Source organism: Panthera uncia, chromosome B4 (genome assembly GCF_023721935.1).
Source record: "Panthera uncia isolate 11264 chromosome B4, Puncia_PCG_1.0, whole genome shotgun sequence".
NCBI lineage: Eukaryota > Metazoa > Chordata > Mammalia > Carnivora > Felidae > Panthera > Panthera uncia.
The window spans coordinates 79,063,234-79,090,072 of NC_064809.1; the positions used below are offsets into that span (position 1 = coordinate 79,063,234).

At 35.0% G+C, this 26,839-nt stretch overlaps 2 protein-coding genes across 2 annotated transcripts; one reads left to right on the top strand and one right to left on the bottom strand.

The window, feature by feature from the left end:
- Positions 1-11,496: 11,496 nt before the first annotated feature.
- LOC125919852 (olfactory receptor 10C1-like) lies at positions 11,497-12,438 on the bottom strand. The gene has a single exon (XM_049626686.1). It carries the CDS (start codon positions 12,436-12,438, stop codon positions 11,497-11,499), a length of 942 nt encoding a protein of 313 aa, XP_049482643.1.
- Positions 12,439-23,318: 10,880 nt separating this feature from the next.
- On the top strand, positions 23,319-24,269 carry LOC125919162 (olfactory receptor 10A7). The gene has a single exon (XM_049625674.1). The coding sequence runs from the start codon at positions 23,319-23,321 to the stop codon at positions 24,267-24,269; it is 951 nt and encodes a 316-aa protein (XP_049481631.1).
- Positions 24,270-26,839: the final 2,570 nt, after the last annotated feature.

The window sequence follows — 26,839 nt, forward strand, 5'->3', positions numbered from 1 at the left end:
CCATTTTCACAGTTAAATGTACCAGTTAGAGACATACCTATGAGAGAAAGAATCATACCTTTAAAAAGGTTAATAAGAAGATGGGTCCCCACTGGTCTCAAGATACAATTGCCTCAAGATACAACTGGGGCGTGAGGTAGATAATTCCTCAAACTTCCTCAGACAAATTGATCTTGTTTTGACATAATTAGCTATGGGCTACACCAGGGCAACCAGATGATTCCCACTGGTGGAGTGAAACTTTTGTATCCTGCTATGAATCATCTTAAATAAAGCTCATGTAAAACAACTCTTGATTTTAATCAGTCTCATTGGACCTTATTTAAAAGTGAATTTAGTCAAAGAACTAAATTAGAAAGAACCTTAGGAAATCCCTGAATAGATGATTACTAGGCAACTCAAGCTTGAAATAGTTTTAAGTGATACATTAAATGTTAAAAAATATAGAGTCAGAGACAACTGTTTCCCTTAAATTTTCATACTTGTCACACACACACAGACCCAGCACACACAGTGCACTCACAAGAATCTTTTAGGTAGATGCCCATATTAGCAGAGTAGTTCCCAAAGAGTCCACATGTTAAAAATATATATATATGCAAACACTATTTTCTGACTTCTTTCCATGAGAAATTATATTTACCCTTGACCATATATTAAAAACAACAACAACAGTCTATTTGAAGGTACAATTTATAGCTTCCAGTTTAAACTCATTTTACGTTCCTAATATCTGGAAGTTAGTTTAGAATTTATTTATATTTATTATTCCTTCAGTGGAAATAGTAATCTTATGTTATTCATCAGGTTTAAAAAACATAACCTAAAATAAGTGTGAAAAAATTAAAGCTCTTTTTCTAAAATGGTTTCCCTTATGTATAGACAAATTTGAACCACAGTTTCTCTTACTTCTAGTACACACATGTAAAATGACATTTTACCCAGTTTCTTGAAAGTTTAAATATATTTTTTTCTTTTAAAATAACTATGGATCTGGGGCACCTGGGTGGCTCAGTTGATTAAGCGTCCGACTTCGCTCAGGTCATGATCTCACAGTTCGTGATTTCGAGCCCCGCATTGGGCTCTGTGCTGACAGCTTGGAGCCCGGAGCCTGCTTCAGATTCTGTGTCTCTCTCTCTCTCTGCCCCTCCCCCGCTCATACTGTCTCTCTCTGTCTCTCAAACATAAATAAACATTAAAAAATAATTTTTTAAATAACTCTGGATGGCAAGATATAATTAAACAATTTCTTTTGAGATGATGCAAAATTTTTACAGAAAGTTCAAAAAAGATATTTCCATTAGTCAAACATGTTACAATCTTTACCTCCCTCAATTAATATACTATTATTATTTGTAATCACTTCAAGCTTTTATATACATATATTATATATATATATAACCTTTATATAATATGTATATATTTTTCATATATATATATATATATATATAAACTCAGGGTTATTGTTTGATTGGTTAGACTGAGTAGTTGTTTTGAACTACATTAGAAACTATGTTGAGTATGATGCACTATTTTCACCTAGTCCTTTTAACCAGAGCAGTCACAAAACAGAATAATGAATCATCTCAACATTAATGCTCCTAATACTTGATATCAATTAAATATCAAAATCACATCACAAGTTGTAATAACAATTAAGTATATGCACAGAATTTGAGAAATGACTACCAAAAATATTTTTATTCAAGTCTTCTCAAAGACATTTATTATACTCAGTCGCCTTAAAAGAGTTTTTCTCCTGTACCCCACCAAGAGTTAGGGATAACACTGGAAGATAATTACAGGTAGAAATTCCCTGACTGTGATGACTAAAATGATAAATATGAAAGAAGAGAGTAAAATGGTGAGAATAATGAGTCTGTAATTTACCCAAAACAATGCAAAGTGGACTGCCTTCAAAAATACAAAGTTCTCTGGGGTGCCTGGGTGGCTCAGTCCGTTGAGTGTCCGACCTCAGGTCATGGTCTCGCGGTCTGTGAGTTCGAGCCCCGCGTCGGGCTCTGTGCTGACAGCTCAGAGCCTGGAGCCTGCTTCAGATTCTGTGTCTCCCTCTCTCTCTGACCCTCCCCTGTTCATGCTCTATCTCTCTCTGTCTCAAAAATAAATAAAAAAACATTAAAAAAATTAAAAAAAAAATACAAAGTTCTCATTTAACAAAACTAGTTAAGTATATCCTAACTGGCTACCGACTTAGGAAGTAACAACATACTAACTATGTTAAATTTTGGCCAAAAATAAAACATTTTATACCTTCTGTTTGAGGCTAGTTCCAGACACTAAATAATTAAGCTATAATTCAAATGTTTCTTTCATGTTTCCCAGACCTTTTGTCACTTAGAGATAGGGGTTTCTTATTCTAAGTAAGAGATGTAGTGTTCTAAAGCTTTCAAAATTTTAAAGCTTTCCTTAAAGTGGATAGATATTCTTCTTATTATTTTTAGTTAAATAGGAATTTGATGATAGGTTCTCAGAAGATTATGGAATAGAAATTTTTCTTAAAGAAATGTTTGGTTTTACTTGTCTATTTTACAGCATTCATGCATACAAATAACCCTCCAAAAGATTGGAAACCATATTCTACCTAAAGATAGAGGATGGGGGTCAGGAAGAAGGAAGACAATGGAGATTTAAATTTTAGGCACCTGCTTTTACTGTTTAATACTTTCAAATGAAGAATGTGTTGTGCTTTCTTATGTCATAGATGTGCGTTAAGTAATTTAACCTAACGATATTCAAAGTCCTTTCTATATGCTTCCTAAATCAATTATCAATTAGAATACACTTGAATATTTTTGACAACTGAGAATTTCATATTTTTTTTGAAGCAGTCCATTTCATTTTCAAAAAGCTATGCTTCTTAGAAAGATTTTCTTTATACTGAGCAGAAAGGTGCTTTCCTGTGACTTCCTCTCATTGGTTTTAACTTTATGCTTTCCATATTTGAGAATAAATTAAGTCTCTTGTAAAAGTTCTTTAAATGGGTAATGATAATGACTTTATCTTGTATATATTCAGCTTCTCTAATGACTTCAGTTGAACCTTGTTGTGGCCAAACAGCAATTCTGTCCACCCCTATGAATTTGCTCTTTTACTTCATCTGGGTCTTTCAAATCTGGTAACATTTAAAATTGAATGATATTATCAATAATGTATTTATTTAAACTATTTAATGCTTTCTAGGTCCTCCCTGAAGGGTGGAGATATCATCTTTGGACTTCTTTATTGGAAATCATTGATGGCCATGACAGTAGTCATCTCTGCTCTCAAGCAGCTTGTAACTTTTTGTGGAGAGAGATGCCAGGGAGTTATAAGTGTTTTACAGAATAATAGAGTTAAGTGACAAAAAATGAGTCATATGTGACATGTTCTTCATTTGATGTATACATAAAACAGAGTGAAGGAGCAAGGGAAGGGAATGATCATATTTCTTTGGGTAGATTTTAAATAATTATAATAAATATAATAGTTCTAATAAAATTGCATATGCCGTAAGAGCTAAAGTGTCACAAAGTGTCAGGTTTTTTTTAAGTGTAAAAATGTCCAGACATGACATACGTTCAGACACAATCTGCCAAACAAATGGATGACTCCAAATTATTTGTTCTATAAGATTTGAATGATATTTATTGAACACATTTGCATCATTCTGGAATTACTCTTAAAGGCTATGTGCATGCTAGATTTGTTTGATTAATAGAATTATTAAAATATATTTTAATTCATGAAATTTGTGGGGGTGCCTGAGTGGCTCAGTCGGTTGAGCGTCCAACTTCAGTTCAGGTCATGATCTCAAGGTTCATGAGTTATAGCCCCACAGCAGGCTCTGTGCTGACAGCTCAGAGCCTGGAGCCTGCTTTGGATTCTGTGTCTCTGTCTCTCTCTGCTCTTCCTTGCTCATGCTCTGTCTCTCTCTGTCTCTCAAAAATGAATAAACATTAAAAAAAATTTTAATTCATGAAATTTGTAGGGAAGACCATTGAACATTTTCACCATATAAAGTTATGTCAAGCTAGAATGTACAGCAATAGCTTATCTTTCCTAGAAAAGTAAAAAGAGTAAAAACGTAGCTAAGTCTAAGTCTCTAGAACATGAATTAAAATGTTAAAATGGCTTTTGAATCATTGAGGATTTTTGAGTTACTGGCAGGGAATACCTCATCTTGAAATAATGTAAAAAATGATAAAAGAGAGGCATTATTGTCTCATGCAATAGAAAATTGTAGCACATTATGAAAACTGGATTCACTAGCCTATGTTGTCCTGACTCAAGATTTATGCAGCTCTGAGCAGTGTTTTCCTCTCATTGACATTACAACCAAATTATTTTCTTTCCTTGTGCTACAGTCCTCAGAAGCTCCAGAGTTATATATTCCCAAGTTCAAGTCCAATGGAAAAGATATCACTTTCTTGTTTGCTTAAGTAAAACCTTAAAAGTTAGTTTGATTGGACCTTACTGGGTCATCAAACTTTGAGCCACTCTCTTCTGTGAGTGAGGCCTTGGCCACATGCCCACCTGTGTTATGTGGTGCTAACGTGTGGTTTGAGAATTGGTAAGATGTGTTTCTGAAATGAAACAAGGCAAAGTGTCATTGGTTGCTAAGGAGATTAAAAATTCAAAAGATGTCTCTTACATGTTAGCACTAATAAAGGATGAAAGAACAGACACATAATGAAATGTGTTTAGAATAGATTTCTTTCCTCCAACCACAGTTTTACAGTTTCAGGTATGCCCAACACCTGTTTTTTGTCTATCCATTTCCCATTGCTTTAAAATGGTGGATTCTTCTAATAGAGATGTTTCTTAATCTGTGCTCTCAGAATGACAAATGTCTCCGTCTTCTAAAAAGTAAAGTTTGGGTTTAATATTTCTAGTATGCATCAGAGACTTTCTTACTAAAAGAGTTGGAAATTTTTAAAAGAGTATTGAAAAAGGAAGACTCTAAAAATAAAGTGAATAAGTTCTGTGTACATTTTATTTCATGAATTTACAGATCGGCACATTAATTATAAAGGAAATTATCAATTTAACATTAATAAGGTGTTCATTGTTTTTGATAAGTTCTCCTACTTGGGAAATAATGTGTGGATAGATCATTCCAGTCATTCCAATCCACTTAAGCAGGAATACAACATACATACTATGTGTAACTGACTTTCACATAAAGAAATAAGACATTTGTACTAGAAGGCTCAAGTCTTTAGGAACACAGCTATGAAATGGTTGTACCTTTTTCCAATCACTGTTTAACCTTGCTGTTTTGATTTCCCCCTTTGTATTCCTGAACTATCTCAGTCAGTTTCTACAACGTCCAGTTATCTTTTAGGGATTAACATTTAGTGCAATGGAATTTTAAATCTTTCATTTCATTTAATTAAAAACCAAGCCAGTGCCCAGCAGTTTGTAGACCTTGGGTTGGTAAGTCAGGGATGAGAAAGAGGAAAAGGGCAAATGTCTTTACAAACGTGAGGCCCAGGCAGTGATAGCCTATAGTTAATTATGTAGTTAGTTATGTTGCTGATACGTACAAAGCTATTATGTTTCCTTTTTTTCAGTTCTATAATTTCTTCCATCAGAGTTTTATAGTTTTCCTCATATAGATCTTACACATATTTTGTTAGATTTGTACCTAAGTTGTTTATTTTTTTCTCTATTCCATTCCTGTCAAACGCTGCCTTTAAAGATTCCTACAGCGAACCTCAAAATAACAATATTAACTGGATAAGAAATGATTCTCGCCTTTATGTTTACACAATCCCCCAAACTCCAGTGGATACAAACAAAATATATCTGAAACGTTTTGTCATGTGAGGCTTCACTCAGATGCATAGGTGCTAAATCCCAGCAAGCATCCAAATGGAGAACTACAGTCCACTTTCACTTTTTAAGATAGGCTGTTTTCTGTAATTTGGTGGACTTGCTGCTTTTGTTTGCCATGTAGTGTGAGAAGAAGTAGAAAAATCTCATGAACCTGGCTGTTTTACAAGTGTAACAGTTTCACTGCCTCACACCCTCCTCAGCCTTCCTTATACATAAGGAGGTGGTGGGGGGTGACTTCCTACTTTTTTTTTTATATCCAAGTTAGTTAACGTATAGTGTAAAAATGGTTTCAGGAGTAGAATTTAGTGATTCATCACTTACATATAACACTCAGTGCTCATCCCAAAAAGTGCTCCTTAATGCCCATCACCCATTTAGCCCATGCCCCCACCCAACACCCTCAACAACCCTTAGTTTGTTCTCTGTATTAAAGAGTCTCTTACAGTTTGCCTCCCTCTCTGTTTTTATCTTATTTTTCCTTCCTTTTTCCTATGTTCATCTGTTTTGTTCTTTAAATTCCACATGAGTGAAATCATATGATAGTTGTCTTTCTCTGGCTTATTTCGCTTAGCATAATACATTCTAGTTCCATCCATATTGTTGCAAATAGCAAGATTTCATTCTTTTTGATTGCTGTGTACTATTCTATTGTGTATATATATATATATATATATACCATATCTTCTTTATCCATTTATCAGTCGATGGACATTTGGGCTCTTTCCATAATTTGGCTATTGTTGATAGCACTGCTATAAACATTGGAGTGCATGTGTCCTTTCAAGTCAGCATTTTTATATGCTTTGGATAAATTCCTAGTAGTAAAATTTCTGGGTCATAGGGGAGCTCTATTTTTAACTTTTTGAGGAAACTCCATACTGTTTTCCAGAGTGGCTGCACCAGTTTGCATTCCCACCAGCATTTCTCCATAACATTGCCTTGTTTCCTGAGTTGTTGATTTTAGCCATTCTGACAGGTGCGAGGTGGTATCTCATTGTGGTTTTGCTTTGTATTTCCCTGATGATGAGTGATGTTGAGCATTTTTTCATGTATCTGTTAGCCATCTGGATGTCTTCTTTGGAAAAGTGTATTTATATCTTTTGCCCATTTCCTCACTGGATTATTTGTATTTTGGGTGTTGAGTTTGATGAGTTCCTTATAGATTGTGGATACTAACCTTTTATCTGATATGCCATTTGAAAATATTTTCTCCCATTCTATCGGTTGCCTTTTAGTTATGTTGATTGTTTCCTTTGCTGTGCAGAAGTGGTTTTTTGGGTTTTTTTTTAATCTTGATGAGGTCCCAATAGTTCATTTTTGTTTTTGTTTCCCTTGCTTCCAGAGACAAGTCTAATAAGAAGTTCTGTGGCCAAGGTCAAAGGGGTTGTTGTCTGTTTTCTCCTGTAGTATTTTGATGATTTCCTGTCCTACATTTAGGTCTTTCTGCTTTTTTAATAAACCTAATTATTATTGATCCATTTGCAGTCTTATTTAGAATTTCAAGTGCCTCTTGCCTTCAGCTTTGTCCTCATCTGAAATTGTTAAGCAAATGGAAAAATCACCACTCCATGCCTATCGCATATTTAAAACAATAGTTACAGTGAATATAATATGAACTTTTTTGCATGATTTAAAATTAACAAAAAAGAATTTAATTAGAGAGAGAGTGCAAAAGAGGGGGAGGGGGCAGAGGAAGAGAGAGAGAGAATCTTAAGCAGACACCACACTCAGTGTGGAGCCCAACTCGGGGCTCAATCCCATGACCCTGGGATCACGACCTGAGCCAAAATCAAAAGTCAGACACTCAACTCACTGAGCCACCCAGGCACACCTTTAAAAATGTTTAATATCTTAAAAACATAGAATGTTAAGTGTAATATCAGGTTTTATCATTTTGGAGGTCTGTAAATGTACTAACTAGAGATTTTTGGTACTTAAAATTAGTTTTGGCTTTGGAAGTAATGTCAAATTATCTTAACGTCAGGGGACTGAGTTCTGGGCAAGTCTCAGAAAAGTAGGCATGTACTGGAAAGCATCTCATTAGAGTCCATAACTTTCTATTACTTAAACTAAGGATGTATACACATCTTTTTCCTTTCATACTTTTTACAATAGGGTATTTTTTGAGGTTGCTTTTTTGGAACCTCTCCACAGTTTTCTAAACCAATAGTCAGCATTGATTTATCTTTTGTAGTATGTGTGGAAAATATTCTTTAAACTTTTGACTTGAGGGCAAACTGCTTTGAATTCAAGAAATAAAATGCCACACAAGTTTAGTAAAGAAATTTTTGTTGTGTCTTTTCCTGAAAATTAAGTGTTCTGATTTTGGGGAACTAGAGGTTGAGAAACTTTACTTCTGGTGTAAACATGGATTGATTTCTTAATACTTTGGTAATAAATAGCAACAGCAAATCCTCTCTAAGTGATTTTTCAGGGCAGTGAGTATTTGAAAAGAGCAAAACAATAAAAGGGATCAGACACTCTGTAATGAGTGGCAGCTGTTGGACTTACGGTATGTTGGGAGGTGCATATGTGAGGTAAACATTATGTACCTCAGAGACAACTAAGAGATACCTTTGAAGAGGGCGAGGCTCTGCTATTACAGTGCCCATAAAGCCTTCAGTCATTCCTCTCTTCTGAAGTTTCTTTCACCTAATGTTACCACAGTATCCCATGTACAACCACAAACACTCTCAACAGGAGACAGCACACATTCATGTTATTCAGTCACAGGAGACAAAATATGTTGGTTCAGCTTCTACTTGTAGTGACAGTTAGTTTCTGAGTTTAAAATACCCAGATGTATCCTTTCCAGCTGTAATTCTATTGATAACCATCCAGGTTCTGATCACCACAACTCTAAAACTTAGAACCTGGGTGATAATTTGACTAGAATGATAATGTGGGCAAAACAATATACTGTGTATTCAATACAGGGGAAGACAAGATGATCGGGTGGGGGGAAGACAACCACAATTTAAAAGTAAGATAAACAGGAAACACTTTCCATAGCAGTGTCATATTTTTATCATTAGCCCCCCCCACACACACACACACATTATGTAATCTTTTCTCCCCCAATATAGTAAATGTAAGGTAACTGAGAGGATGACTGAATGATGACACAGGGATCAGTTTTATCACATCCTGCAATGCGAAATGAATTCTTGGTTATCAAATTTAGCTGCTTCCCTTTCTGTCCCCTTCAAGTATTTTGTACTTGTCTTTTCTTGAGCATGGATGATAAGAGTACTGGAGATTTGCTATGAGAAGACAATATGGTTAAGTAATCACAACAGCCATTAAAACAAGAACACACCATTTCTCAGTACTTGAAAGCTGACACTGTATTTATGCCCACAGGACTTAACTTAGTTCACAATGCTATTTTAATTGATAGTGATAGCAACTATTACTATATGGTTCCTCAGTGTCAGGACACAAGCTAGGTGATTTTTAATAATGTTTTACCCATTTAATCACCACAACCTAGAAACATAATCAAAAAGAAAATAATTTGTTTTTCTGTTATTACATTATTACAAGCATATTAATGATGAAAGACTATAGGTACAAGTTCCAAGAACATAGTCACACAGTAGTGTTTAAGTGTGACTATTTTTCAAAATTACCCAATGAAACATTTCCCATGATCCATTACTTAAGCTGAATATAATTAGTCATGTTCACTATTTCTTTCTCTATTTGCATCCACTTAGTGCTAGGAGTGAAAAACAAAAGATACAATTAGCTATTAAGTGTGTGTTCATCAGAACACCCACAATTATGAATATTTTATGTTTTATACAAGGTAATGTGACACCGCGTGGTTTGCATTTAGGTTTAAATACCCCAATTATGTTAAAAAGAAAAAGAAAATCAACCTTTCTTGTGGGCTGAACAATGCTTCCAGGCCCCTTTTGTTTCTTACTACTACTGTTGTTTTGGATATGCAGGCTCACTGGCTAGAAGAACTCGAGTAACTCCTTATGTATCTTCCAATACAAAGCATCCCCTTTATACTAAACATTAATGAGATTTGGGGATTTTGTCCACGGAATTTTGTTCAAATACACTTCATCTTTAATATGTTTATCATCCCTAATTATGAATATGTTATATATCAGAACTGTGATGTATAGCTCTAGCACCGGCCTTTGAGGAACTACCATTCTACAAACAGAGCCAGAAAATACAACACAGAAATATAATTACTGAAATATAAAATTCTTATTTTATATTCATTCCAATTCACACATATACTTTACCTTCTTTACTATCACAAATACAAGTATCTCAAATCCTTCTGGAAAATAAATGGGTAGATTTCACTGACAGTCTTACCTCTTATATCCCTCCAACTTGCCATCTTAAGATCCAATGCCAGATACTTTCCAGATGTCACAAATCCAAATCACTGTTCTTGAGGGCATTTCCAGAAGTTTGCAACAGTTAGCAGCTAAGTATTACTGTCAGAGTTAATGCTCCCTAAGATCAACCTTCAATCAATGTGTATGATAGGTGTGTATGTACACAGGCCTATATGTCAATACATTTTAGGATTGTGCTTTACATGATTTCCCTTGTAAGAATAAATTTTAGTGGCCTTTTATGGTACCTGGCATAATAATGGGCAATTTAGTGGCTGTCTTCCCTTGCCTGTATCATTTTCTCACTTCTGAGTCCTTCCAAATAAATTGCTTGCACTGGTATTAAGATTTGACTACAGGGTGAAAACACTAAGATAAAAATAAAATGTTAACTCTAATTTCTACAAAATATTACTGAACATTTAAATTATTTTGGTCACCTCACTTCTCCAAAGTTGCCATAAGAAACCAGCTTTTGTTTAAAAGTTATTTATTTTGGGAGTCCTGTTCTTGATAATTCAGGGTCAAGAATAATATAATTAATTAGCTAGAATAAATGGTCAGCTCCTAAAGGAAATTATATTCAAACATATACATTTAAATAAGGCTTACAATGGGAGTAACAAGAATGAATGTCACCTAGGGAGAAATTTTTCTAAAACTTGATTCATATGAAAAACCAAACACTAAGTGAATAAGAGCAAGGGAAGAATCTAGTTTTGAATAAAGAATCAGGGTGCCACTGGATTTACAAGTTAGACATTTTAAACACTTACCTTAAATACTTAGAGTTGTGTTATAGTGTATAACACTCAACAGTATTTATTAACAATTTATAATTTAAGATGCATGATTTTTAGGTATAGAGAGCTAAGTAATTAGGGAGTGTACTCCACTTAAGAACTTAAATCCTAATAGCCTATGTTTGACACTAAAAAGCTGCTAATTGCTTCCTATTCATTTTTAACATTCTCCACAATAATATCAGTTCCTCAGTAAAGTGGTGTAAAGGATACCAAGCTTAATCCTAGTACTTATGGAGAAGGAAAAAATGAATAGTGTCCAGGACACAGGAAATGCTTGTGAACGAAAGATAAATAATTTGCAGACCCTACTACATAGTTCCCTTTTGCTTAAACACATTGAAAAAATGTACAACATTCATAAGTGTTTCCTAGTTGGATGGTACAAATACTTTAAGGACAATGTATATTGGTAGATGCATCATAAAACCTTGGGTAACTAACTTATCTGTATATTAGTATATGTTTCATCCACTATGGCTGGGTTAGGCCATTTGTCTAAGAGGATTCCTCTGTGTTACCCTTTGAAAGGCTTCCTTTACTTCCTTGTTCCTCAAGGTATAGATAACAGGATTCAGAGCAGGGGTGACCACTGTGTACATGAGTGCAGTTGCTTTGTCTGTTTCTGGAGTGTGTACAGTCTTTGGTTGGATATAAGTGAACAAGGCAGTGCCATAGAACAGAGAAACAACCAAGATATGAGATGAACAAGTGGAGAAAGCTCTGTGTCTGCCAGCTGCTGAAGGGATTCTCAAGATGGTTACAAGAATTCGCAGGTAGGAGCACAAGATGAGCAAACAGGGAGTCATGATGAAGATCATGGAGAGAACAAACATCACAATCCTATTGTGGGAGGTATCAACACAAGCCAGTTTCATTACAGGCATGATGTCACAGAAAAAGTGCTGAATCTTTCCTGTTCCGCAGAAGGGAAGACTGAAGATCCAGGTGATCTGGGCTGACTCCACCACCACCCCAGTGGTCCAAGACGCTGTAGCCAATATCAAACACATGCGAGGGCTCATCAAGAGTGTATAATGCAGCGGGTAACAAATAGCTACAAAGCGATCATAAGCCATGGCTGCTAGCAGGGAGCATTCTGTCAGTCCCAAGATGGCAAATGTGTACATCTGAGCTGCACAACCACCCACACTTATAGTCTTGGTCTCCATCAGCAGATGCACCAGCATCTGAGGCACCACACTGGTGATGTAGCACATCTCCAGGAAGGAGAGGTTAACCAGGAAGAAATACATGGGAGTGTGTAGGGAAGTGGAGACCCAGATCAGGGAGATGATGATGAGGTTTCCTCCCACAGTAAACAAGTAAATGAGTAAGAACACAACGAAGAGCACAGGCTGTAACTCTGCTAGAGAGGAAAAAGCCACAAATGTGAATTTGGTGCAGAGGGACTGATTTCCACTCATTGTAGGCTCAGAGCCAGACATCTGTGGAGACAACAGAGAGGACAGGTAATCCTGAAGGGAATCCAGACCACCATGGTTGCCTATCAAACCCCAGCAAAGGAGCTCTCGTAGGATCAATGGTCCTACGTGAGAACCTAAACATTTGGATTTATTTTGATAAATATTTCTAAATAAATGCCCAATTAAAATAGATGCAGTTTTCTTCCTGATTTTGTTTTCTAGATCTTGTGGTGTTTTCACAAAAATTAAAAGAAAACAATGGCTTTAAATTATATAATCTAATTTTTGTTTTTATCTTATTGATATTCTAATCCTATACACAGGGTATATGTAAGCAAAATGGGAAGATATTCTATTGAAAAAGTTACACAAAACTTAAGCGTAAAGAGTAAAATACAAAAGTGCTATATTTAGGTTCTGAATTCCACACTTTTCTTCAAGCCACAATTAAGGGTTCAGAAGGGAGTATATTTCCAGCCATGTATCTATTTATTTGCATACATGAAGTTACTCATTTAGATTTGAAAAAAATAATCAAATGATTAGGCAGGTAAAATCCATGGAAACCAAAACTAACAGAATCTTCTTTCCACAACCTCAGTGTAATTTTACAGGAAATTATGAATAGGGGAACATACCTAGAACCATAAGGTGAATTTTCTTTTCCCTGTTGGTCTTCCAGACTTTCTACAATTCCAAACTGGTGGTGGAATAGGCAGTATTTTTATTCTGACTAAAGACCGAAGGGATTGTATTCACTGCACAGTTTAATTAGATTTCTCTCAAGAGGGATTTCTTCAGAAACAACAATGAACATTCGATGTAAATTTCGTTTTCATTTTTTGAACACATTTTCCAGAGAGAATCTATTACTGTTAGTTACATCAGTTAAGTTTCAATGTGTAAAATGAAAATTTTCTAATGGATTTCCATTATGCAATTGAACTAATTATTGGATTTATGAATGTTTGCCATGGTAATCTTCTTTAAGCTCCTCAAATGGACAGTGACTGTTCAGGTCTTTGTGATATTGTAGGCACAGTGCAGGGACAAAGAAGCTCCATTAACACCACAGATGGCTTTCACTTAATTATCTATGTGGAAATTAACAACATAAATAAATAGGCCTTAACAGGGCAATTCCTAATTTTGAATGCTTCTAATTAAAATAATTTGTCAGAAACGTGAACAATGTGTTTTCTGCACTTCCTCAAGAAGTGGAAAAACTCATTCATTCTGAGAATTTTTATTTTCAAACATAACACATTTTTAAATTTTGTTTCTAGTTTTATGGAGATATAATTGGAAAATAAAATTTTACATATTTAAAGTTTACACATGACAATTACATATAATATACATATAATTGTGAAATAATTTTCACAATTAGGATAATGAACACCTAAATCACCATGCATTGTTATCATTTTGAGTGTGATGACAAAGCTTAGGATATGTTGTCTTAGCAAAGTTCAAGTATACAATGCAGTATTATTAACTAATACCATCATGCTATATACATTATATCCCCAAACTTATTCATCTTATAACTGAAAGCTTTTACCCTTTGATCAACATCTATCCATTTCTCCCACTCCCCAACTCATTCTACTCTCTGTTTCGAGTTCAATTTTTTTTAGACTCCACATAACTGAGATCATATGGTGTATGTCCTTCTGTTTCTGACTTATTTGACTTAGCCTAATGCCCTCCGAGTCCGTCCATGTTGTCACAATTGGCAATATTTCTTTATTTTTTTATGGCTAAATAATATCCCTCTTTGAAATTGGTCTTAATGATTTTTGAAGCACAGGCAAGAAAGGCAAAAATAAACAAGTGGGACTACATCAAATAAAAACGTTTCTGCACAGCAAGGGAAAGACAGTTAAGAGCATGAAACAGACTGAAGTTATTTATGGGTAAATAGAAATAAAAAAGTGAAAGAAACCAGTGGCTGCATTCTGGAAAACAGAATTAAACTAGACCAAAAAATTAAAAATAGACCTACCCTATGACCCAGCAATAGCACTGCTAGGAATTTACCCAAGGGATACAGGAGTACTGATGCATAGGGGCACTTGTACCCCAATGTTTATAGCAGCACTCTCAACAATAGCCAAATTATGGGAAGAGCCTAAATGTCCATCAACTGATGAATGGATTAAAAAAATTGTGGTTTATATACACAATGGAGTACTACGTGGCAATGAGAAAGAATGAAATATGGCCCTTTGTAGCAACGTGGATGGAACTGGAGAGTGTTATGCTAAGTGAAATGAGCCATACAGAGAAAGACAGATACCGTATGGTTTCACTCTTATGTGGATCCTGAGAAACTTAACAGAAACCCATGGGGGAGGGGAAGGAAAAAAAAAAAAGAGGTTAGAGTGGAAGAGAACCAAAGCATAAAAGACTCTAAAAAACTGAGAACAAACTGAGGGTTGATGGGGGGTGGGAGGGAGGGGAGGGTGGGTGATGGGTATTGAAAAGGGCACCTTTTGGGATGAGCACTGGGTGTTGTATGGAAACCAATTTGACAATAAACTTCAAATATTGAAAAGAAAAATAAAAAAAGAAACCAGTGGCAGCAACATGTGGGAGAAGTTTGCTCATGAAGGGGAAGAGATAGGGTGATACCTAGAGAAAAACAAAAGACAGGATAAGATTACTTATTATTGTTATTCATTATGTTTTTAAGATGGAGAACCATATGCCATATCTGGTGTGAAGGAACCATCTGAAAAAAAGCTCTCTAGTGCTTATTTTGGAAATAAAATGATATAACATATATTTTAATATTTGAATTAAAGTACTAACTTAGAAAACTATGAACATCTCAGGGTAGAAAATTACAAACAGCCATTTATCATAATAAGATCTGTGCTTCTAGGACTTACAATGTTTGATTTGAGATAAAGAGTAACTTAGCATTTGCAACAGTATTTAGATAGTCTTTTAATAAGATTAATTAATTAAGTTACAATACCGTGAATTTTATCAAAGCTTATCAGTTATTAGTAAAGTGATAGCAACTATTACTATATGGTTCCTCAGTGTCAGGACATGAGCTAGGTGATTTTTAATAATGTTTTACCCATTTAATCACCACAACCTATAAACATAATGAAAAATTAAAAAATTTGTTTTTCTGTTATTACATTATGATAAACATATTAAAGATGAAGTGTATTTGAACAAAATTCCATGGACAAAATCTCAAAATCTCATTCATGTTTAGTATAAAGGGGATTCTCTCTCTTTCTCTCTGTGGGATTGTGGGTGATCATCTCCCATGCTCAGTTTTTTGGTCTCAGGCCGCAGTGTTTGGCAGAAATCAGTGATTTTTCAGAACGTTGGAAGGTGCCCACAACGGGCACTCGTGTATTTTTTGTCATTTCAAAGGACCTATGGACAGTCCTTTGCTTTTCCATACAAGAGTAAGCTTAGCAATGCTTTGCTTCCCTCTAGGTCAGGCTGCCGGCAGATATAGACCCTTTCCTCTGCTGCCTTATTGCCAGTTACATTATATACAGTATATTAAAAGAGTTTATTAATACTGTACTGTAGTCAACATCCATGCGAACATATACAATGGCCCCCATGCAGAAAAAAGGTTGAAAAGAAAGACGGTAAGAAGAAGGAGGTTATTTTAGTGGAAATTAAGAAGGAAATCATCGAGAAATACAAACACGGTATGCGAGTGACCGAAATTGCAAGATTTTGTAAGAAGTTTACATTTATTTGCATCTTGTCCGCAGAGAAGAAGGAGAAAAAGGCGGAGGAATCCTTCACTTCAAACGAGATTAGGGAGAAGGGTAAAATGTGAGAAACAGGGCAAAATTTTGTAGAAAGGAACCACATGAATAAGGCTGTAGTGCGAGCGATGAATCTGTTTAACAACAGTGCAATGTCACATTTCTGTGAAATCCTCAAAAGGAGGCAAAAACAAGTGTCATTGTCTGGGTTCCTTGTTAAAGTTGCACAAAAAGAAAAAGATTCCATTAAGTCAATAGAAAGCACTGATTCCACTAGTGATAGTGAAAGTTGTTCTACACAAACTCTCTTGTCTCCCTCACACCAGCCATAAAGCTTTTTTTCAGAGGTAAGCACAGATTAATTTTTCTTTACACTTTGTATTTTCTTTATTATTTTGCATTATATTGCAGTATTGCAATCATTTTTATATGAATATTTTTGGGTTGTGGAATGAATCATCTGAGTTTCCATTATTTCTTGGGGGGGAATTCATTTTGATATACAAGTGCTTTGGATTATAAGCACTTTTCCAGAAAAACTTATGCTCGCAAACCAAGGTTTTACTGTACTAACATCTCTTCTATTATTACACACAAAAACAGTTTGTGAAAGACTTGATTGTGTGTTTTTGTGTTTGTTTTGTTGTAAATTGTCTGGTAGAATTTTCTGGTGAAGTCATCTGGGTCTATTTTGGGGGGAAATTCTTTTGACTACTGATTCATCTTTTGCAAAATTGTATGTCTAATCCAGTTATCCATTTTTTCTTGAGTCAGTTTTGGAAAACTATCTTTTTTTCCTCAGCGTTATCTTTATTTGACACTCATTCTTTTTTAATTTGGAATACCTGAATAGAGATAACTTTTATTTATTATTTATTACTTTTTTATTATTTGCTTTATTTTCTGAGTGTATCTTGCCAGAACATTGCCAAATTTTATCTTTTCAAAGATCAATACTGGGTCCACTAATATTCTCCTCTGTACATAACATTTTGTTTCACTAATCTCTGATGTTTTCTTTGTAATTTGTTTCCTTCCATTTTCTTTTTTTTTATTTATTTCATTTTTTATTAAAAACATTTTTTTTAATGTTTATTTTTACTTTTAGGGAGAGAAAGAGAGACAGAGCATGAGAGAAGGAGGAGCACAGAGAGAGGGAGACACAGAATCCAAAGCAGGCTCCAGGGTCTGAGCTGTCAGCACAGAGCCTGACACGGGACTCAAACTCATGAACCAGGAGATCATGACCTGAGCCGAAGTCAGATGCTTAATTGACTGATCCACTGATATGCCCCAAATTTATTTCATTTTTTAAAATGTTTTATTTATTTTGAGAAAGAGACAGAGAAAGGGAGCAAGCAAGCACTAGTAGGGGAGGGGTAGGGAGAAAGGGAGAAAGAGAATCCCAAGAAGGCTCCATGTTCAGTGTGGAGTCTGATGCAGGGTTTGATCTCACGACCATGAGATCACGACCTGAGCCAAAAACAAGAATCGGAGGCTTAACAGACACTTTATGAGTCACCCAGGCACGCTTTCCTTCCATTTTCATTGGGTTTAACTTACTATTGTTTTGAAAATTCTAGGGATGAATTGTCATTATTTCTTGTTGTAATTAAAAGCAAACATATGAATTGCACTTTAATTAGGAATTTTATGAATTCCAGATAATGTTTTTGGCAAGTCAACATGGCAGGAAGATCAATGGCTCCTCAAAGATGTCCATGCCCTAAGCCCCCAAAGCTGTGAATATGTTAACTTGTATGGAAAAAAGGCATTTTGTAGATGTAAAAATACTAGAGACTTTAATATGGGGAGATTATTCTGAGAAATCTGAGTTGGCTCAATCTAATCACGTGAATTCTTAGAAATTACTCTTAGAATGCAACTCTTGATCTTGGGGTCCTGAGTTCAAAGCCCACGTTGGGAGGATTTTATTTAAGTTAAAAAAAAATGAAACGTGTAAACTATATTCATTACATTTTTTTAAAAGATACATCTCTCAGTTTAAAGCACACAAATAGATTTTACACATCTTAAGTGTTTACACACTTTTCACATTTACACACCACATTTGGTGTGAGTTTAATTTGTGTTCATCACCTTCTAAGAACTTGGATTCCTCAGGATTAATTCACATATTGAAATTCCAAAACTGAAATCTATGGACCAAATCCTAGACGAATGTAAGGACATACTTTATCTTTATTCAAGAGCCACTAGATAGCCTATCCTGCTGACATATCTTCATTCTTTACTCTTTCAAAATGAATTTCATGGTTATAAATGATACAGATTCACAAGAAGTTGCAAAGATAGTACAGGGTGGTCACGGGCACATTTTAGTTAAACATAAAGCGAGATATCAAACACACTAAGTTGACATTTTACAAAATGTGAATACACGTGAATGGCTCTATACCATTTTATTGCATGTGTAGATTCATGTAACCACTATTAGCGATTATGGTTGAGTTTTGTAAAAAGTTTTTGAAGGGGTGTGAAATATCTATGGAAGAAAAAAACAATAAACGTGAAGATAAAAAGTGAATTTTGTTAAATTAGAATTATAATGCAATCTTTTTGAGATGGGCATCCGTGTCTAGTGTACCTTTCAAACCTGCTGTTTAGCACAGTGCCTGTCACTTTGTAGGTGAAGATAAAAATCTATGGAAAAGAATCACTGATGTTTTTTCAGGCAAATGCAAATGTGTAACAACTGGAAAATTATCAGCTAAAATAGTTATGATGAATGACTCACAAGGTGGCAGTAATATATGCTCAGGGGATGTGTTGTACAAGCTGACTTTAGGAACTGGCCAGGAGCTAGACTACTGTAAAGTGGCAATTGGACACTTACACACTGAGCTTACACAGTGTATTTAGTGGGTAGTTGTCTCTATCTAGTAAATTGAAATAGCTTTAGAAATTCCAAAAATAAAATATTCCAAGTATTAAAAAAGAAAAAAAATTACTTACTTTTTTATGGCATTAACTTAGACATTATAAGATACTACTTCCATGGAATGTTATATGAAATTTGGTACTGTCTACAGTGTTCTCCTATTAAAACAAACCAACAGCCAAACTATTTAGGGTATAAGACTGCAATAAAATACGTGCCAATTATCAGCTTAACTTGAGGTGTTTAATCATCTGAAATGATTATTACTAGAAAAATATATGTTTAAGATCACATTTACAAATGAATTAAAATTTGAAATTTAAAAATCATGTAAGTTTCAAGGACGTAGTACAAATCTCTTTTGTCAGTATTGGACCAAAATCTATTCCATAAAAAGTACAAAAATCTTACAGGGAAAATGAAAATCTCTGTTCCTTATACAGTCTTGGCATATTAATAGTTGTAATCCTGAGGGATTTGACCAGTGTGCCCAATAGACCCACCACAAAGTATCTATTATTGAAAAATACATATTGAATTGCAGTCATTATACCTTAAAAAATATAGACAGTTTCATGAAAATTCTACATTCTCCACTATGAGATTTAAACAGGTGTGTAATTAATAGTAGTTCCTTCTAATATCCCTTGGGTCATTTCCCCAAAGCCAGTCACACTTTTAAATATTACTACTAAAATATATCCACCACTTAGTGCCATCGCAAAGCAGGTTAGTGTGTCCAAGGTATTTGCTTAGTTCTGAAAATTTGAAGCAATAAGCAAAATTATGTATCTTTAAAATTGTCATTAAACTTCTAATTAAAGAAGAAATATAAGGTTTTATTTGGTAAGATATATCCAGATATTCTTTATGGCTTATTTCTTCCCTCAATTAAAAAAAAAACTCATGTTATCTGCATATCTGTGTATAATAAAAACATTTTAAGACAAGTAAATATAGGACTTTATGGAAAAAGGAATAAGCTTATAATTTATTAAAATAAAACAAAAAATAATGGGGTCCTTGTTCTGTCTAGAAAGCTATAGAATGGTAAAGAAATGAGTATGAAGAAAAAAATGAGAGTTGTGTACTCAAGGAATGCTGTGGATTACAACCATGCAAAGTCTTTTCAATTTAGAGACTGGGTTCATTCATTTTCCAATTAACTAACTACACTTTGTGTTGTACTGTTCCGGTAAGAGACATGTAATGATTATTTCAGTTTTGTCTGGTGTTCCAAATACTGATGATGTAATTGCAAAGATACATAATCATTTTTTTTTAATGGGAAAATATATATTTGGGAGAAACCTGGCTAGAATGAAAGGTAAAGTCTGTTTCTTCAGAAATGTTGGAAGCTGACCAGCTTAGTAAGAAGTGAAAGAGCTCTTTGGACTCCTGAGATATAGCCAGCTAAATTAGTGGACTTAAGTAAATGTCATTAAGTTATCAAAATGCTATGCAGCAAGTAAAATTTTATATTCTCTAGAGCATGTAGTAATCATGGCAATTCGGTCACAGTTTGCGAATTTTAAAAAAGATAATATAAATCTGTGGTATTGCTTGTAATCACTGCTGACAAATCTTTCCCAAAGAGGATATATGCAATGTAGTCAGTAGAGTTTTTAGGATTATAGCAGGAATGAGAGGAACACTTGGAGACACATTCTATGATATTATCAACCCCTAATTTTCCAAAATTTTGAATTTAAATGTGCCCAGGCATGGTGAAAAATTTACAACACTAATTTTCAAGCAATCAAGAAAATGGTGATTTTCTTGGATAGCCTTATTCTTATTTTACATTAGAGACCATGGATGGTACATTGTAGAGCTTGATCACTCAAAGTTCAGCCATTCAACCTAGCATTGCTTTCTGTGGCATCAATATCAGAGTTCTGAGGGGCGGTAGTGGCTCAGGCATTTTAGGCATACACTAAAAATCATAATATAATAAATATAAATGAATAAATTTCAATAAAATATGGATACTTTCATCAACTCTCATATTTTTATTTTTCTCCAAATAATGGAGTAATTTTAGTGCCATGACAAGTATAGAATTGTTGGAAAATGCTGGTGAGCATGAAAATACATGTGAAGCTTTTTATCAGTTTTGCTAAATGTACCAACAACAATGTTGTTGTTCTTTCACTGATGATGAGAATGGTATTGAAGTATGTTTTGCAATAATGGTGAGAGGCTAATGGGCACAATTACCGTTACATCTGTCCCTGTGATTCTGGGACTTCTAGGGGAATGGAGAGTGTGGGAGCACCAACATTCCTTTCCTTATGCTACCGAGGAAGTTGGCTTCAGAACTTAGAGTAAGCAAAATAGACAAGTGAGTGAGTACCACAAGTACATATATTTGGGATGGAATTAAAGCAGAATTCTTCGAATGAGCCACTTATTTCAGAATGGATCCAGAAGCTGTGAGTTTTCAGCTCCTTTCTTTCAGAGGGGAAATCTGTTTTAAATATTTTTACTATAGAAGGAAGTAGTTAAGTATTTTTCTGAATTAAATTAGAAAGTGTACTGTAAAATAGTAGATCCAATATTCACCTAACCCCACTATTAAAAAAAAAAAAAACATTGTTCATCTCAGTCTCAACGTAGCATTATGAGTAATTATTTTTCCAATATGTTTCTGACATTACTAATGTCTGCTATACTATTGCTGAGTAAAGCTTGTACAGAAAATATTTGTCTAATTCTACTTTTGGTCACAATACTTAATTCTAAATAAGATATAGCAATTGAGTTCATAATAAATGAGTGAATACTTTTATGGCTAGATTTTTAGTGGACGCACAATAGTGACTAACTCTCACTTCTGACCATGCAGTTTTGGAAATGATTGACAGTCTACTCAGAGTTTAGCTAAACTACCTCATAATGCTGCTGACTTGACATCTTTTTGGGGTAGCCAGATTGCCTGCAGGGCCCTTGAACTGGTATTAACCTCCCTCCCCCAACCTGCCACTTGAATGCAAACCTTAGGTAACAGCCCAGAATCACAAGTAAATATAAGCTCCTGATATGATTCCCCAACCGCCTTTGTGATAAATCATAGATTCCCCTGTCTCCTGGGGCTTTCTCCTTAGCCCTTAGATAAAAACCCCAAGAAAGCATACCCAAGTCATGCTCTTTTTGGTCTAAATTGACCAAACTGGCCTTAGCCAGGGAACCCCAAAGTACCCCACTCTCATTCTAATACAAGTATGTGCACCAGCTCCTGCTTCACTCTTTCTGCCTGCACTGTGCCTTGACTTCCCCATGTGGCACCTTGAGTGAGCTGTGTGCCTCCTCCAGGACCAGTGAGTAATAAATTTCTCTATTTTGCTTTCCCTTGTGGTCTTTTGTTGAACCCTAGTTCAACATCCTACCCATCGCTACTTAATGATAACTGAATTTGGAAGGAGGACTTCTCTATTCAAAGTCATAATTGTTCAGAAGGATTTTTAAGCCCAACACAAATAATAGGACCACACTTATGTCAGTAGTAGAAATAGGGGCCCAGGGAAGTCAAATTATGGTTCAAGAGACACTATTAAAAATCACATAAGTTAGTAGCCCCAGGAAGATTACAGAAAAACACCAAAATCAAACATGTAAGTTATGCTTATTTTTTACTATGTTTATCAATTGTTTTTCATATATACACACATGTGTGTGCACATGTAAACGTATATGTAAATATATGTACATAGAAGATGATGGTGTGGAGTACACACTCCATTCTTATAAACATGCAATCTATATACTAAAAGATTCCAAAAGTCAAATCGCCCATAATTTCTCTTTTTGTTCCCTGGATTTATTTCATATTTTAAAAAATTAGTAGATGATTCTATTTTAAATATCATCTGCCTAAACTACTTCTACTTAATCCTGACAACAGCATGCCTCTGATGAAGAGCATGAGCTGCAGGCTGTGACTACTGACAAAAAAAACAAACAAAAAAAAAAACAAACAAAAAAACTCCCAAAAAACTGCACCTACGTGATAAGCAATTAGTAGGAGTCATGCAAAATATTTCTTTGATCTTGCTTGTATTTTATTGTAAACATTATTTCTGCATCAGAGGAATAGAATGATGAGATGCCTGAGCACAGTGATGCTTTTATGGATTTTATTGATATATTTGAGATTATACCTGTATTTAAACAATATCCTTTCATGCACATATTTGATTCTTACAGAGAAACTAGTCTGAGATATGATTTGTGAAAATCACACCAGAGTCACTGAATTTCTTCTTCTCGGTTTTACAAATAACCCTGAGATGCAAGTTTCCCTCTTTATTTTGTTCCTGGTCATCTATACAGTCACTTTGTTGGGCAACTTCCTTATCGTCACAGTTACCAGTGTGGATCCTGCTCTTCAAACACCCATGTACTTCTTTCTCCGAAACCTATCACTTCTCGAAGTCTGTTTTACCTTGGTCATGGTGCCGAAGATGCTGGTAGATCTAGTGTCTCCAAGGAAAATCATCTCTTTTGTAGGCTGTGGTGCCCAGATGTACTTTTTCTTCTTCTTTGGCAGCTCTGAATGTTTTCTTCTGTCTATGATGGCTTATGATCGCTTTGTGGCCATCTGTAACCCTCTCCGTTATTCAGTCATAATGAATAGGTCCCTGTGCTTGTGGATGGCTGTCGGCTCTTGGATGTCTGGTGTTCCTGTCTCTATGCTACAAACAGCTTGGTTGATGGCCCTTCCTTTCTGTGGACCAAATACCATAGACCACTTTTTTTGTGATGGTCCTCCGGTGTTGAAACTAGTCACTCAGGACACAAGCATGTATGAAATGCAAGCACTTGCCTCCACACTACTGTTTATTATGTTTCCTTTTTCCCTCATTTTGGTCTCCTACATCCGCATTATCACAACTGTCCTCAGGATGCCATCTGCTACTGGTCGCCAGAAGGCATTCTCCACCTGTTCATCACACCTCATTGTGGTATCCCTTTTCTATGGAACCGCCAGCTTGACCTACCTACGGCCCAAATCCAGCCAGTCCCCTGAAAGCAAGAAGCTAGTGTCATTGTCATACACTGTCATCACTCCTATGTTAAATCCGATCATCTACAGCCTAAGGAACAATGAAGTGAAGGGGGCTGTCAAGAGGACAGTCACTCAAAAAGTCTTGCAGAAGTTAGATGTGTTTTGAATCCTATTGTCTAGAGTGTTTCTAAGCAAAGCAGGGGCAGCAGGACCCACTGACAAAAGCTTAAAAAGAATATAAGATTTGCTTTGATTTTGTCAGTATCACTTACTGTGATGGGTGGATCTCAGTGTATCAGTCTGAGTCTCAGCAAGAGATGGATGGTACTTTCAAATTGGAATCATTGAGAGAATATTAATGAGGGGGCTCTTAACAAATTGGGGGATGGAGTTAGATAACTGTCACATAGCTCATAGGATGGAAATTCCATATCTCTTGCCCTGAAGGGACAAAGAGGAGTATTAACTGGAACCAGGATGATCCTACTACAATAAATAAAAGTCACTCAACAGGAATTCTGGTTTTTAGTAGAGGAAGGCAGCCATCCCAGTCTTATTCCATCCTGACTCTCAAATTTGCCGATTCCTGTTCTTCATCAAACCAAATCTGAGGGGCACCTGTGTGGCTCAGTTGGTTGAGGTCCAACTCTTGATCTGCTCAGGTCATAATCTTGCAGTTTATGAGTTGAAGTCCCACATCTAGCTCTGCACAGCTAGTGCATAGCCTGGTTGGGATTCTCTCTCTCTCTCTCTCTCTCTCTCTCTCTCTCTCTCTGCCCCTCCACCACTCTTGCTCTCTTGTTCTCTCAAAAGAAATAAATAAACTTAAAAAAAATCTGAGACAGAGGGCAAGAATGTCTTGGTGCAGTATATAAAGGCCAGCCTTGTGAGGCACAAATCAGAATAGAAAATCATGAAGTGTAAATGAAAATATTCACCACAAACCTCTATACATTCTGCAGCTAATGTGATGCAAATATAATCATGCACTGTGTTTTACTAACTTTTTAAAATATGTATTAAAAGGTAGAGACTTCTAGCTGCCAAGAATTCATGGTTCAAATTGTTTATATGTGTAGCTGTTTTAAATGAAGTTATTTAATAAGATTATTTTAGTATTAACATTTGATGATGTGGGTCTGGACTTTTTTGATCGTTGGCTAAATCATCTATTCATTTTTACTAATTAACGTTTACTTATTAGAATTTAAACAAAAAATACTTGCTGGACACTATAGTAAAACCAGAAGAGTAGTGATAATAATAGACAACATGATCTATCAAGTCACTGTCTTTAATAAATGTCTATGCAACAACCCAACAGGTAGATCTTATTATACATTTAATTTTCTAAAAGACATATTGGAATCAGAAAATTTAAGACTCTCAACAAGGCAAAGAGTTGTTGAAAGGTAGCCACAAGAATTTAAATTCAGACCCTTCTGTGTTTGAAATTCAATATGGTAATGTGTTAAAATCTCTAGTCACATTTTCATCCAGATAGAGCATGATTATAGATGGGATTTTTTTTAATTAACACCTTAAATGCCTTCAAACAACTAAGAAGACAAAATGTGACTGGGTCAAATGTAATTTTGGAAACTGTAATATTTCCAAGAGCATAAAGATACATTGGCTTTGAATATGCAACTTATATCTAATAATATCTGTTGCTCCAAGTCTTCATTAGCAATTAGCCTTTTTTTCAAAATTGTATAGACTTGTTTTTAAGCAGTAACCAACCTCCATCATTCTTGGTCAATTTCCAGGAAAAATTTAAATCATCACAAATATGCAACTTGAGATAACTATTTTAATTTAAATGCAATTCCCTGAGATTTGTAGCCGTTGACTATATTGGGAGTTTAGGGTAAGAAATCTCAGTTTCTTTAAATCTTTCTCCTTCAATGGCCTTTTAGTTTTTTAAGTTAAATGCATATATCCCAAAATTAATGTTACTAAGTTCAGTGACCATCTGGTAAGACTGTTGCAACGTTTTTCTACTAGTTGTGTGTGACTCATGAGTAGATTGTGAGTTTTTAAAATCAGTTTAGTAGTGCATGTGTATGCATTTAATAAGCTAGCGTAATACAAACTAGAATAGAATAACACAACAATTTATGAAAACAGTCAATGGCAAGTAAATGCTATCTGAGTGTTTGATAGTACTGTTGTGAAAATAACAGAAAATATAGGATCAGATCTCACATGTTAAATGGTATGCTTTAGTTATGCATATATTATGTTTCGAATGAAATGTAAAATTGATTTCTTCTTGTAAGATGCCAGCCAAAATTTTCATAAGTCACTCATCTATTGCATATCTTATATGATTAATAATCCCTGGCTTCTTGAAAGGAATTTATAACACGATTACCATGTTTCATATAGTTTCATTAAAATTGGTGTAAGTCATAAAGCCACAGACTGAGACATTTTTCTCTTCAGGCTTGTCATCCTCAATTTACAGCTTGGTTTTTTCTTTAGAGTTCCAAAAGCCAATTAATAGAGTCATTATTATATCCAGACAGATGATTGAAAGTATTGATTTGATAAGTAATTCACCACGCCCGCCAAAATGCTAAGATTTTCATCACTAATAGTATTCTAGAGTTTTCTTTGGAAAGATATTTTTATCATTGTCTTTATGGTGATATGATTGACTCTTTTAGTGATAGTGAAAAAACATTTTGTAAAGAGTGTTTCTTACGTTTATAATTCCATAGAGCACTTCTA